Genomic DNA, 15366 nt, shown 5'->3' with positions numbered 1-15366 from the left:
TCATTTGAACTAAATAAAGTATCTTAAGCGGCAGTATAGAAAATGGAAAGAACGTGGATCTTAGAATCACGTAAATCTGAGATCCAATTCACTCCTCTGCCCATTTATTTATGACTGACTGACCTGGAGCAAATAACTACACTTCCTCTAACCTTACTGTCCTCACCTGGTCAATGGGGTTTAAATTTACCACTTCTCAGGGTTGCAGGACAGATTCCATGAAGTAACACACACCAAACACACCCTGAGGCAGGACGGGCAATGAATGTCATAGTATCTTAGCTCCAGAAACGCAAATTTCCCGTCACAGTAGCCAAAACCAAAGAACTCGCTTTATCCCACAATAACTAAATAGAAAAATATACTCCCCAAACTGTGTCTGCGTACAAAGCTCTCCTTCTCCTGACCATCTCATTCCACTAGGCAGGTTCCTTTGGCAGCCTGAGTTCTGTCCCCACTGCCTTTCACCTACATGCGCAGTACTCAACCATGGCTGGCCAGAACTGGTTTCTTCTGACTGTGCTTAACAGTATTTGAACAGAAAAGCTGTGAAATAACATTACACTGTGATGTCCTCATATGTTTTTGTTCTTTTTCACAAACTTTTTAAGAATAAGGATACATAAACAAATTCATTTCAAATTATCATATAATACTAAATGCAAAAATATGTTCTCTTAATTTTCAAAAAAAAAAAAAGGCTGAAAATCCTAATCACTCAATCGAGTCAATAAAAATTCTGCAGAAGAACTGCAAATGCATAAAAGAAAATTATTTTCCATTGTGACTCTTGGGCCTAGGTCTTCCTTCTGTTTTGGAGTCATACCACACGGGGGATTATTTTCTAACGCTCATTTTACAAATTGCTTAACTAACAATATGCTGTCCAATTTTTCATTTAGTATACCTTATCTTCTCTCTCTACACACTGTGATTTCTTTGAAGGAAAATTAACTAAATATTTCAGCAGTTTAACTAGCGGGAAGCAAAGAATTAAGATTGTAGATACAAAGGTGCTTTAACTGTGTTTTAATCAGCTTATTAAATACAACATGAACATGTATCAATCAACTAACATTTAATTTCATGGTCTATGATTCAAAACTTTTCAAAAGCATAACGGTACAAAATTATCAGTATTTACCTAACAATTCCTTTCCAACTTTGTTTTATCTCATATAAACCATGTAAAATATTATATGATAATTGTTACATGTCCTTATGGACTGGAAGAAGACATAATTAGGAATTTTATTAACATACAAATATAATTTGAAATTTATCTTTCCAATTTGATCCCAAAAGAAAAATATCTTCACCTATAAAAATACAGCAACATAATTTTTTAAGTACGGTGACTAAATATAGGAATCTTCTAAACTCTATCCCCAACAGACAACACTTCACTGATAAACTACTGAGCTAAAGTTTGTTTTAAATTGTTGCAGCAGAAAATGGAAACAAATCTCTATAAATTTCATTTAGAAAGTAAACTGCCTTAATTGCACATTCATTTAGGAGTATTATACAAAGATTTCCCATCAGAGTCACACTTTGACTTGGAATGTATGTGTACATACTTATCTCTTCTTCTCTACTGAAAGAGTGGTTTTTCATGATCTGAGTGATTCAGTTTTTCACAGAATAATTTAGTTTATCTAAATTCTACTCTTGTTAAGGAGCAGTGAAAATTATTAAGAAAAGTCAGGTTCTTCTCTAGCATTTTGCTTGATAGCAAAAATTAGTTTTAAAAGGTCTGTTTCTGACCATTATTTTTGTCTCAAGTGGAGAAGGGCCTGAGGGTAAGGGTCATTAACATCTTTCACTAAGACAAAAAGATTCAACTGTGGTTGCTAGGATACCAACAGACAGATTCACTTATTACAGTCAGGAACAGTTATTCATAATGTCTTCTCACAAAACAACATACTAACTGCAACAGGAAGGAAGCTTAATGCAAACAAAGTCTAAAGGGCAGAGGCAGTCCCTGCCCTTTAAGAGCTTAATATCGTCTGTTACTGGTATTTAAAAGTGCATTTTAAATAAGCTATTTTTTAAAGGAATGGAAATAAGTAGACAGCAGGAAGAAGTGAAGGAGGGAAGTTAAACGTATAGGCCAAAGAATAAGTCAACTGTTTCATCTGAGTCTACAGAGTCACATTCCTTTGTTTGTTAATTTATTTAACTGAATGAGTCTGTACTATGTGTTGATTACTGTTCTAGGCATTAGCACCCCAGTGGTTAATAAGACAAAGTTTGAGCCCTCATTGAGCTTACACTCCAGGAAGGAGACCAAGCAGAAGTTAATATTTCTGCCTACAGGCAAGCATGAATGCGTGTGTGTGTGTGTGTGTGTGTGTGTGTGTGTGTGTGTACACATTGTGAAAAGGGCACGGAGGCAGGTCAGTGAAGGCCTTACATATATTTAGTGATTACTACATGCCAAGTGCTGGGCTAGGCAATGAGGACAGAGTGTAACAAGAGACACATGCTTTCTGCCACTCAAGTTTATCTGGGTGGGAGATCCAGGTAAACTAACAGGGAAGTATTCTGGTGCCACTTACGGCCTGTGTAACCTTGGCAAGTTGGTAACACCTTCATCATGAATAGTGGCACTAACCTTCAAAAGTTATTGTGAACATTAGATGTTTATAAAACGTTTGGCACATTGCCTGGTAAACTACAAATTTTGTTATTTCAGTTAAGAGCCCACGTTATAGAATAACAAGAAATGAGATTGGTGGAAATTGAGGATGGCAGAAAAGAGGAAAGGATAATAAAGGTCTGTAAAAAATCAAAAAGGGAGGAGACTTGGGTTCACATTAGAAGCTCTTTGTAAAACACACTGCTAAGTGTATTTATAAGCATACAAGGAATAGTATACAATGGAATCACATCACATACCCAACTAAGTGACAAGAATTAAATGATACATGATTGGCAGAGAAAAGAGGAGGAGAGAACAATTTAAATAATAAAAGTGGTTCTGCCACTATCTCACTCAATGAGGGACTATTTCAGAGTAAATGAGATTTACAGAAAAAAAAAATCTGCAGTCCTACAGGCAATTCTCAGATCCCACATGTAAAGTGTGAGCACCTCACCTCACTGAGTGAGTCCAGATATAAACAAAGACACTGTGTTTTTTCATATGTGTCCCCTAAATGCAAATGTACTATTTAATCTGGTGCTCAAGGGGATAAATAGCAAAAGGAATTTTTATTAGATGTGATTTTCATCACCTTTTGTACTTACTTTATAACTAATTCTTGTCCACTATATGACCTCCGCTTTATAGATACACAATTTTCTACATTTTATAGATAAACAAGCCCAAGGACACCAGAAGGTCTGCTTCATTCTGCCTGGCTCCAAATCTCTGCAGCCTTTATTCAATGCCCAGGCAACCCTGAGTTTTGATTTGAAGGGCAAGGTTAAGATTAAGGAGGAAGATGATATAAAACATATAAGAGGAAAAGTTAACAAGACTAATAGGGAATTTTAGGAAAAGATAAAGACATTAAAACCAAAGACAAGGAAACCAAGTCAGAAGCTGATGTGTAGTAACTGCTCATCACAAATTTCCAGAACAATATTGATTTCACATATACTATACCTCTGTGTATACTAAATATTGAAGTATACTGGAAATTCAAACACTTCAGCATCCAAGCTCCATCTCCCAGACTATCTCTCACACCCAAAAGCAGGGCGCATGCGTGCACGCACACACACACACACACACACACACACAGCTTCACCAAATCATTTGTCCAGACATAAAGTAACAAGTTCTACTGTCTTAGAAACAGAAAGAAATACATAACAATAAACTAGTTGAAAAGAATATAGTATGACAAAATTGAAAATTGGGAATAAAGAAAAAAACCTTCAAAGTAGTAAATGAATATGGTGCCTCCGAGAGTAATAATGAAATTGAGAAAAATAACAAATAGAAGCAAAAGTCAGTCATTCAAAAGAGGTCTTTGGAAGTATATTCCAAAAAAGAATCCTGCAACTTAATTCACTGGGCATTTACTTAGTGCCTGTGTCCTCACACTAACAGAGATAAACATCGAATCACATTTCCCATCATCATTTTAGCAACTTCCCTTTACCTTGGGGGGAAAATCTCTGGCCTCAGTAAATAACAAAAGTTGTCATATGAAAGAATAATAACATTAATGATAATGATAGCAGTTACTCTAGGGCTGTGTAACATACCTTTAACATTTTACCCTATGAAGTAAGTACTTTATCCTGATTCCACCTGGGAAAAAACTTACTCTCATGTTAAGAAGCTGGCCTAAAGTTGTTTAACACTGTTGGGATTGGGACTCACTCTCATGTCTGCTTAACATCAAGGATCTTAACCACTTTACACTGTTTCTACATTTTAAAGATAAAAACTTTCCCAAGAGCACTCTGAGTTTTCTAACATAGAGTTTATGGATGTGAAATAATTCTCCCACACAATACGCAAGAAGTAACTGAAATGAACTATCAGTACCTTAAATGCATGTAACTTTTCATCTCCCAAAGCTAAGACCTTCTTGTGTTTATTCCTATTTTATACTATACAAGTATTATCCTTGAATGGCTCATAAATTGATAAAATGAGAACACAACTACATATAAAATAAATATGTTATTGTTAAAAGTCAGAGAATAACGTCTCAAAAATTTGAGAAGTGAGTTATACCAGACTCTCACTAAAATACTCTGGGCCTACAAGGGCTTATTAACCTCTAGATTTTTGAAGTGCAAATTTTACCTGGGTCGTTATGGGAATGAGGCACCACAAAGACTTGAAGGGGCTTAGTATCCCATTCATCAGCTTTATAAGTAATGTCAAATCCTTGCTTCCAAACTCCACCATCCGGATTGTCAAAAGGAATTAGACTGTAAACATCCAACATCTAAAAATATGAGACAAAAAAAAAAAGTGAAATTTAATCATGTATAACCATTATTAATTTAAACTTAATGTTGGAAATATTTGCTCAAAACTATTCCTTGCTGTACTCTGTATATATATTTTAAAAGATAAAACTATTTCTGTAGACATTAACTAAAGAGTTTAAGGCAGAAAATATTTAATCACCATTCAAAGGATTAAAATGCTATTTGTATTATATAATTAACCTGATAAATAATCCCCTTCCTCTTCTGCTTCTAATATAAAATACCTTCATACAATTCTTCCCTTGCTTTACTTCCAATACAATTTAATAGAAAATGATGGGAACTGAAGAGCAAACAAAAAAAAATTTCATCATGATCAAATATTTTAGCATTTTCAAACACGGTACTGAAAATTATTTTCTACTTCGTCTTTATATTATAATCAATCTCCTATGTTTTAAAATATGTATCTGAATGGAAATGGATCTATAGCTATTCTTTAATTTCGCCTATGTATGTTTACCTTTTTTATTCTAAAAATAAAACTATAACAGGGTCAACTAGGTTTAAAATTGGAAGAATTTTTTACATTGAGATTTAGCTTTTAGTGTTCAAATATTTTCTAAGTTTCCAATGTAGTGTTCCTTCTAGATAATAATCTATTTGGACACAAAGGAAAAAAATATTACAGAAAAACAAAGCCAAACAAACCTAAAAACTTATTTTTCATACTCTCTATAATAGTAAGTGTAACAAAGAACACAAACCTTCTTTGGTAAAATTCAAACTAAAAAATTACATCCTAATAAATACAGAAATGGGTTACAAATTTTTTTAAGATAAGCAAATTATATAAAAGTGAATACAAAGTATTTTAAAACAATAATATATCTTTCACTTGGAAGTTCATAACTAAAATAAAATACTCCCAAGGATGAGAACAAATCTTTGGGAACCAGCTGGATAAGAGGATGTGAGAGCACTCTCTGCTATTCCTTCCAGGTCTTTCTTGGGCCCTGCAGCTTTCCCAGTACCCTGCTACCTTGCTCTGTCTGATTTCCATGGCTGCTCTGCAGCTCCTTTCTGTCCAGCTCAGATTTAGACCCTTCCCCTCCCCCCCCAAAAAGATTTTATCATTTCCCTTTAAAAGGTACTTAATTAAAACCTAAACAAAGCCAAGCCTCACAGAAATAGATACCCCTTCAAAGCCCAGGATCGTGATCCTATCTGAACCTGGCCACACACTAGGCTGATGAGGCTGTAGGCACGCAGCCCGGGCAGCTCCACTGTCCCCAGCTTCTGGCGTGGCCTGTGAGCCATGGCCTCGAGATCATATCATGTTCTCTGTCCCCAAGAGTTAATGAAAACTTCTACTCTGAAGCAAGGCCAGAGCCAACTCCTTTTGTCCAACTTTAAAATATTCACACCCCAGGGTCCTGTCACCAAGTTCCAGTTTCCAGTCTAAGGTACAACGTTAAAATAGCTCTTTGCCAATTTGTAGAACAGAGCAAATATGAGTGACACACCCAAAGTTTAAGAAAGGCAGAAGTCCTTTCTCACCTTAGTTTTCAACTCCTCTACCCTCCAGAACAGTGCTACCCGAGGGAAATATTATGCAAGCCAAATACATAATTTAAAATTTTCTAGTAAAATGAAATAGGTAAAATTAATTTTGATGATATATTTTTTAACCTGATATATTGGAAATTTTACCATCCCAACATGTAATCAGTATAAGAATGAGCAAGATATTTTACATTCTTTTTTTCACACTAACTCTTCAACACTTTGTGTGGATATAAGTGTACATCTCAACTCAAATTAGCCACACTTGAAGTGCTCATTAACCGCAGGTGGACAGCAGCCTCCATCCTGGACAGCATGGCTCTAGAACATTTCCCTTCCCTCTCACAAAGGCATATTCAGTAAAAAGAATCTAACCTTACACTGTGTGAAACCTATAATGTAGAACAGATATATACTAAGAGTAGGGCTTTTCTGGTACTCTCCAAAGGAAGGTAAACAAAATCTCTTTGGCCAGATTTAAACCTCTGAAGGTCTTCAACTACTACAGAAAATAAGACCTAAGAAGCATACAGAAAAGGCCATAGTCAGGAAGTATAAAATAAGAAAAATTAGGAGAAACACAGAATTACAGAAATTTATCACTAAAAAGAACATTAATGATCATTTGACTAATCAAATGATTTTATAAAAATAGAAACGATAATCCAGAGAATTCAGCAACTAAGAACAGATACCAAATCAAATCTAAAAAAACAAAAACAAATCAAAGCCCAGTGATTATTTTTTTTTTTAATTGAAGGCAAACTTTTTTTTTTAATTTTTTTAAATTTAATTAATTTATTTATTTTTGGCTGTGTTGGGTCTTCGTTTCTGTGTGAGGGCTTTCTCTAGTTGTGGCAAGTGGGGGCCACTCTTCATCGCGGTGTGCGGGCCTCTCACTATCACGGCCTCTCTTGTTGCGGAGCACAGGCTCCAGACGCGCAGGCTCAGTAATTGTGGCTCACGGGCCTAGTTGCTCTGCGGCATGTGGGACCTTCCCAGACCAGGGCTCAAACCCGTGTCCCCTGCATTGGCAGGCAGACTCTCAACCACTGCGCCACCAGGGAAGCCCAGCCCAGTGATTATTAACGAATGCATACATTACCTGCACATCTGAACTCTGACTTCCACTTTGCGAAGCAAACAGACAGTCTCCAGGGTCAACTGTGAGAGACAGCTGTTTCGATGGCAGAAGAGGTGAGCCGGCACCTTGGCTGAAATTGCCTTTTGAGCTTTTCGAACCATCCTCCACAGACTCACTCAAATTGATGACCGAGTCTCTAATATTTGAGATGATCTCATTATTCTCAGCTAGCAAACGTTCCAAATGGTCTATTTTTTCTTGCAACATTGAGAGCTGGCCCTACAATAAAAAAGAAAAAGGCAGCTATATGAAACTCTAATATAGCTCTGCTGAGACACACAACATTTTTTTTAAACTATGTGCCTGACCAAGAGGGCAGCTACTCATCCTTCACTATCCACTTTTATAAGTGGGATCACAGAACGCGTGAACGCATAACAGCTGGCTGTTAAAACACCAATTTACAGCAGAAAATCTTCTCCATGGCTGCAATCTTCGTTTAGTCATATTTTAAAATGTGCAACAGAAAGACCAAAAATATTGGGGGCTATATTTCCTATTACCCCAAACCCAGCCCTAAAAGATCTTCAGGTCTCTAAAATCACTAAGTACAACACCATATTATACTCAGATATGAAATTTTAAATTTAACTATAATTGATTCCAGTTACTTATAAGAGCAAAAATGTATGAACCTAAAAAAGATCATTCCATTTCAATCAGTAACACTAGTGAACAATCCTAAAGAACTATCATCAATAGAAAAATCAACTAGTCAACTCTTAATTAGCTATATTATGAAAAAGATTGGCATGAACCTTCCCCAAGCAACTGCACTGTAAGTCATTTAGATTGCTCCTACTATACTACTGTGCATCTTTCAGTTTTTTAAATTGATCCTCACATGTAGAGGCTTGCCACCTCTAAACATAAACCATGCTATAAAGAATAACCCTTCAACTTATGAGAGCAATGACAATCTTTGTCTTGTTAACTCCTATATCTTGGGTCCCAAATACATAGTACTTATATGTTTATCACATGGCCCTCACATTTCTTCAACTCAACAATAATTCTTTAGTGAACATCCACTGTACAGGCATAAGGCTACATGCTGGAAAGACAGATGCGCATTAGATATGGGTCCCTGTCTGAATACACAAGGTGACATTGCATTTGTGCCACAGCAATAGCAATAGCAATAGCCTGCGCTATGACCCCAAAAATGTCCACATTAAGGTTTAATAAAATATATGCATAGAAAATAAACAAATCCGTACACCCAGAAACAAAAATTCTCTCACCAGTAAGTAACAGGAAGACAGAAAGGGGGAAGGAAAAGAAGAAGAAAAAACACCTACATGTCCCAAAGTGAAGGACTGGTCAAGTGATACATCTAATATCATGAAACAGTTTTCAGTCACTAAAAAGTTAGAAATACAAATTTTCAAAAAAAAGAAATATTGGGAAGTTACTTTCAGGAGATACAGTGAAGAAAACCCAGTTTTAAAATAGTATGTATGAAAAACATAGTACGTATGACATGATTGATCCTCTTTTGATAAAAAATACATAAGGAAGGCCATAATCAAGATGGAAAAAACTGGTTAAGGGTATTTATACTTTTCTTTAGTCCGTTATGAGTGGTTGTGGATTTTGTAATGGGGAGGCCAAGAATAAGAAAGATTCAAGTTCCAAGTATTGGCCAGTTCAGCAAGGGGTGGGGAGAAATCAATAGAGTGCTCTCTACCAAGAGAAGACCACTTCAGCAAACTGTGAGAGAGGTGACAGAAGTCTGAAGGGACTAAGGGAGATATTTTGGAATAAGAAAAATAGTACAGTAAGTCCCCTACATACGAATGAGTTCCATTCCAAGAGCGCGTCTTTAAGTCCAATTTGTTCGTAAGTCCAACAAAGTTAGCCTAGGTACCCAACGAACACAATCGGCTATATATTGATAGCACTGTACTGTAGTAAGTTTATAATATGTTCGCATCTTTGAAAGGTCACAGCTTGAAGGTTCGTATGTAGGGGACTTACTATAGCCAAGATGAGAGGCAAACCAGCAGGAAGGTACCTTGAGGGTGAGTGGGAGAGACAACACTGGAGGTGAATAACCAAAGCCTAGACGTTGAAGAAACAAAGAGCACAAGATGGCCATGGACCTCCTCAGACCTGAAAGGTGCTCTCACAGGCTTCTCTACTTAGACACGTATGATAGAAAGAGCCCCCTACAGGTCAGAACTGTAGTCCTTTAAGGCAACTGTCACCTCTAGGGTGGGGTGCCACGTCCTACAAGGGAGAACTCAAGCCTGTTCATCAATGTATAGAGAAGCAGAAAGCGCAAGGTCTTAGCAAAGAACTCATCCTGCAAAACAAGCCCCACTTCCCCCCGTGAAAAGCAATATGAGAGAATATGGATCAGTCCTTGACTAGAAATGGCAAAGCAAAGGAAACTTGTTGGATCACTGACACACTAGGTCAGGGTCCAAAGAAGCTAGTTGAACCACAGAGGTTGCCAGTCAGCAATTGAGCAATATTACACTACAAATATTTCTTTATAGGCACACATCCATATTGGTCGATTGGCTCTCGTGGAAAGACCAAAGGGGACCCCTTGGCCTAACCCAAAGTTCACGCAAAGAAGCTAAAAATATTTGAGAGTTAGGTACACAGCTGACTAATCTGTATTTAATTTCCTAAATGGACATGCTATCAAAGGCTGTCTGAAATAAGGGAAAAACTTTTCTTCACTCATTATCACAACACCCCAGACTGAGGCTTTTTGAAATCACTACTGATGAGTTTTGTTGAATATTTCCAATACTGAAGATACAAGCCTACTTCAGTGATGCTTGCAATTTCTACCACAGCAGGTAACAACAGTAAATCAAGTTCCTCTGAATTCAAGCAGAATTAGAACATGTTGCCTTGTCTTGCCTGCAGTAAAGCTACACACCTCCATAAAATAAAACCTTAGCTTAGTCTAAAATACCACCATCCCAGAGCTTTTAAAGATGCTGCGTGTTTTATCCGACACTTATAATGTATAAATTAATTCATGGGTGCCCATGTTTCTCCAGATCTTTCTGTACTTTCGGGAAAAGGTAATTCTGGAGCCATGCATATAGCAAAGCCACCTATAGCTTAAAAGAACACACTGAGAAAAAAGAGCCTCCTTTTGCGAATATTCTCACTATGGCCCCAGTCCCGAAACCCATGGATGAGAGTATTATACAAAATAAACATTACAGGCGATGGATGTTCCATGAAAAAAGATCCTGCAGGCACTAAAGATGACTTTCAATCTCACTGTAGTTTTAAAGATACAATTAATGATCAGTACCTGGAATTCTGTACTGAATTAATAAGTCCATGGAGAAAATTATGGCCTAGAGATATGTTAGCATAATGGTCTAATGAAAATCATTTTTTAAACTATATTATGCAGTGGAATAAAGTCTCGCTACAAACAGCTAAAATTCTTGAAATATACATACTTCCATAAGCAAATTCTGTACACACGACAGAGGAGCATGATATGACCTTAAAAAGATACACTTGTAGTCTGCATTAAAGTAACAGAAATCATAGATAATGTTTCAGTTATGCTGACAAGTCAAAGAATGCTGATGGTAATATTGAAAAAGACAATTTTCTGTAGGGCAAGAAAATCACTTGTGAGAAAACCACTTTATTCTTTGATTTGCTAATCAGTTCTACAGGGAGGCCACGGTGTTGCACTGCCAAGGAGTGGGGAAGGAGGTCATGATATTTGATTTACTCTGCTTCTGGTGAAAAAGAAAAACTGAGAAAAAAAAAAAATCACTAATAGCAAAGACTTTTGAGAGAGAAAATTTAGAGCCTACTACAAGCAAACCAAGATCAGTACCCATAGCGCCCTATGAAAAAAATCAATCTATATACACCTAACTGCTAAATCCAAAAACTTATATAATTATTTGCCCCATATAAGACACTAGCTGCTGGGATTGGCATCACTGTAATCACTCAAGCATGGCTGCATCTGCATATCATTCTTCCTTCCTGTTACAACTGAAAATATACGTGCCTCCCCGCCCCACGTCAAAGACCAACACTCCACTGGTGAGCTCCAAACCCATCTCTCTCAATTGCTCAAAGGCTGTATTCTTTTGGTTAAACTCCCTCAACACTGCTTCATCAAACTCGCCTTCTAAAAGCAACTCATCCTCAATAGTATAACATATTATATTAGGTCAAATTATATGAAATTGCCATTCTCATAAGCCAAAAATAGTCAAATGTCACCAATTTCTTATGGTTCAACTTAACACTATATCCTATCTAAAAAAATAAACTCTGGTGCTTCCCTTAGCCCCACCATTCCCTTCGAGGGCCCCACCCTCTTCACAGACAAACAGAGGTTATCAACAGTCTATACATCCCCCTTCCTTACAAACTCCCATTCCCTCATCTGGCCATTCCAATCAGCATCTGCCTACCACTCCACCAAAACTGCCCCTGAAAAGCCCCCAAAGGCTACCATGTTATCAAGCCTCATTAGCCAACACTGTCCCTACTCATCATCTCGAGGAGCATTTGGCCCAGTGGACCACTCCCTCCTCCCTGAAATATTTTCTTCACTTGCTCGCAGCACAGCATGCTCTTGGTTTTCCTCCTGCCAACTGTTTAACAGTCTCTTTTTCTCCCCAGTATCTAAACAATGGAGGCCCTCAAGGTTAGCTCCTGAGAAATCTGCCTTCTCTATATTGTCGTAAATGATCTCATCCACTTCTTGGTTTAAATTCCATTTTCTGTACTGATGTCTCCCATATTTATATTTCCAAATGAAACCCCTTCTCTGAAAAATAGACCCATATTTCCAAATGATTACCTGACTTCTCCACTTCGGTTTCAAACTTAAGTCTGAAAGATTACTTTCCCCAAAAAGCCATCTTATTAAAGCTACTTAGTAAAGACTGGAGGCCTATGTCTACCTCGTTGACCACTCCTGAAATCCTCCTCACCCTGCTCACACATCCAACCTACCTGCAAGTTCATTCATCCTACCTCCAAAATATTTACTGAATCCATCTACCTCTCTCCCTCTCAACTGCTACCACACTGGTCCAAGCCACCAACAATCTCTCCTAGCCTAGTATAGCAGCCTCTTAACTGATTTCCTATATCCACATCCTTCAACCATGCCCTACTCTGTTGTAACACCTTTATTACAATCCAGTGCTAGTTTCTTACCACATTTAAAAAAAAATTAAACACCTCACACTAGACTGAATAAGGACCTGCATATCTATCTCCCCACGCTGCTCTCTTTCTCTCTCTCCTCCAACTTAGCTTCACCCTGATCTTATCTCAGTTCTAAACCAGCTCCTTCCCACCTCATCAAGACCTTGGTACATGTTCTCTTTACAGAATGCTCCAACTCCCTTCTGCTCCAAATGTCCCCTCTGCATAGTCTTCTCCAGCCATCCTCTCGAAAATAGGCCTCCTCAGGTTATACTCTATGTCAGCTTATTTTTTGTTTCTTCCACAGCATTTTTACCTATTTTATTCATGTACTATTTCCCCATCTTCATCACTAAATGAATCACTATATTTAGAACAAGCACCACAGCTGTCTTACTCATCATTGTACCCTGATGCCTAGCACAACACCTGGCACACAATAGAAATGCAAATATTTACTAAAAAAAAAAAAAAAAAAAAAAGACAGAAAAACAGTGTGTAACATTTTTCCTAAGACAAGGAAGTAGTAAATGTCATTTTTTGGCACATATACCTACACCAAAAATAATACAAATAAAAATGAAACTAATAATTTTTAAAGAAAGAAAATCCAGAAAAACTGTTCACTGTAACCCAAAAAGTAGGTAAGAAAAGAATCAGGAGTCCTAAATAATAGGGTGATCTTCATGGACTTTCGGGAAATGAAATTAAAAATGACCCATATTCGGCCACATAGTGACAATCATGACCTCGTGAGTAGAGTAAAATACGTGGCTCCTTTTCTAGGGCAAAGATTATGGATTCTGTACAGTCCAATCAAATGTTTTCAGATTTCACAACCTTCAGTAACCATGGCTCAACGGGCTATGATTTTCAACTGACGTGTGGGGGGCAGGGTAGAGGGAGTTTGGATAAAGAACGCTGAGACGATTCTAGAATCCTTCTTACCATGGTAGTGATATGAAATCTTCATTCAACCAAATCAAATTTATAATTAAGAGAACTCTAGAGGAAATATTATTACATGTATATTATATAACCACCAATGGCAGAATGCAAAAGAAACAAAACTTCGCCCGAAGAAACAAAACTTCACCCCAATATGTGTGTGTGTGTATACCTGAAACTCTAGATCTATACCCCCTTTCATTTATGCTTTTTCCCCCCTTTAAATTTAATTTTGTTAGATTCAGCATGTCACTCCATCACATCAAGATTTTTCTGCACTTGGATTCTGTCACTGAAGTCACTGTCCTTCATGAAGTGAATGTGGTTGGGTGAACAAGGCTCTAACAGTGACCATTAGACTCATTGGAAAGGCTGCTCAAAATTACAGATCCCTGGGATTCACCCTGGAATCTCAGGTAGGGCCCCAGAAACTGCAATGTTAATGTTCCACAGGTGACTCTGGTGATTAGCCAAGTTTGGGACCTATGGCTCTGACATCATGCATTTCAGTGAAATACCTAAGAGAATGCAGCAGACAATAAACCATTTGGCAAGTCATCCCTCAACTCCCCACAGGGTGACATGAATTCACAGACCTGTACCCTTTGATAATCTGTTTAAATATATATTAAGTCTCCTCCATCTCATGCTCTAGGATATTATACCTTACCACATTTTTATTTTTAAATAACAGCAAATAATGATTACTTTTAATGACTCCTTTTACCAGATAAAGGTAAAGGCAGTTTAGCTAAATAGTTAAGCACATGGGCTCTGGGTCAGACTGTCTGGGTTCCAATCCTAGATCTGGCACTTACAAGCACTGTGACCTTAAGGAAGTACAACAGCTTAACTTTGGGGAGCCTCAGTTTCATTACGGGCTAAATGCAGTGCTAATACCCATTGCTTGGAATGGTTGTAAATGAACTTAGCACAGAACCTGCCACCAAGTAAGCACTCAAGAAGATATTACTGCTGCTACTGCTATAATAAAAGTTTGGCTTTCTAAAATTACTTTGAAGAGGAACAACAACTGTGATTAAGAACAGACTCTAACGCCAAGTCAAGAGAGTAGCATAACCAAAACAGCAGCATAGGAGACCCCAGCCTCCATCTTCCCACAAAGATCAACAATTAGAGAGCTATCCACAAACAAAATAGTCCTGGGAGAGCTCTGGAGTCTACTTACAGAATTTCAGCAACACAGTGGAACAACAACAACAACAACAACAAACTGAGAATACCACACAAAAAAAGAAGGAAAGCGGCTTCATTTTGCCTGCATCATGCCATCCCCCAAGCCAACATTGTTCAATGCCAAGAGGGAACTCCACAGCTAGAAAGGGTTCCCCTTGCTGGGAAAGAAAAGTGGGTAAGTGATCAACCTCCTCAGCCCTTTGGAGCACTGTACAAAGAGACACATAGAGACATCTAGGAACAAGGAAGAAAAGCAGGGGCTACCAGTAGCAGTCACACAGCAGGAGTTCACAGTGACCTGCACTGCAGAGAAACCCAGCAGCTTCCATCACTGAAGAAGGAACCAATGGCCAGCACAGTAGTCACAGAACCCCTGCAGATTTCACCAGTTTTCACCCAACATGTGTTCACATTCATTGACTCCAGCCACCTGTGTC

At 37.7% G+C, this 15366-nt stretch overlaps 1 protein-coding gene across 1 annotated transcript in view; it reads right to left on the bottom strand.

The window, feature by feature from the left end:
- MAN2A1 (mannosidase alpha class 2A member 1) overlaps positions 1-15366 on the bottom strand; it is a 160711-nt gene that overhangs the window by 122802 nt on the left and 22543 nt on the right. The window contains exons 2-3 of the mRNA XM_068535712.1: positions 7577-7834; positions 4775-4919 (exon numbers count right to left, since the gene is read on the bottom strand). Coding sequence (XP_068391813.1) covers positions 4775-4919; positions 7577-7834 — 403 coding nt within the window. The remainder of the gene's footprint in view (positions 1-4774; positions 4920-7576; positions 7835-15366) is intronic.

This window comes from Eschrichtius robustus, chromosome 2 (assembly GCF_028021215.1).
Source record: "Eschrichtius robustus isolate mEscRob2 chromosome 2, mEscRob2.pri, whole genome shotgun sequence".
Lineage (NCBI taxonomy): Eukaryota > Metazoa > Chordata > Mammalia > Artiodactyla > Eschrichtiidae > Eschrichtius > Eschrichtius robustus.
This window is presented reverse-complemented; position numbering and strand designations above follow the sequence as displayed.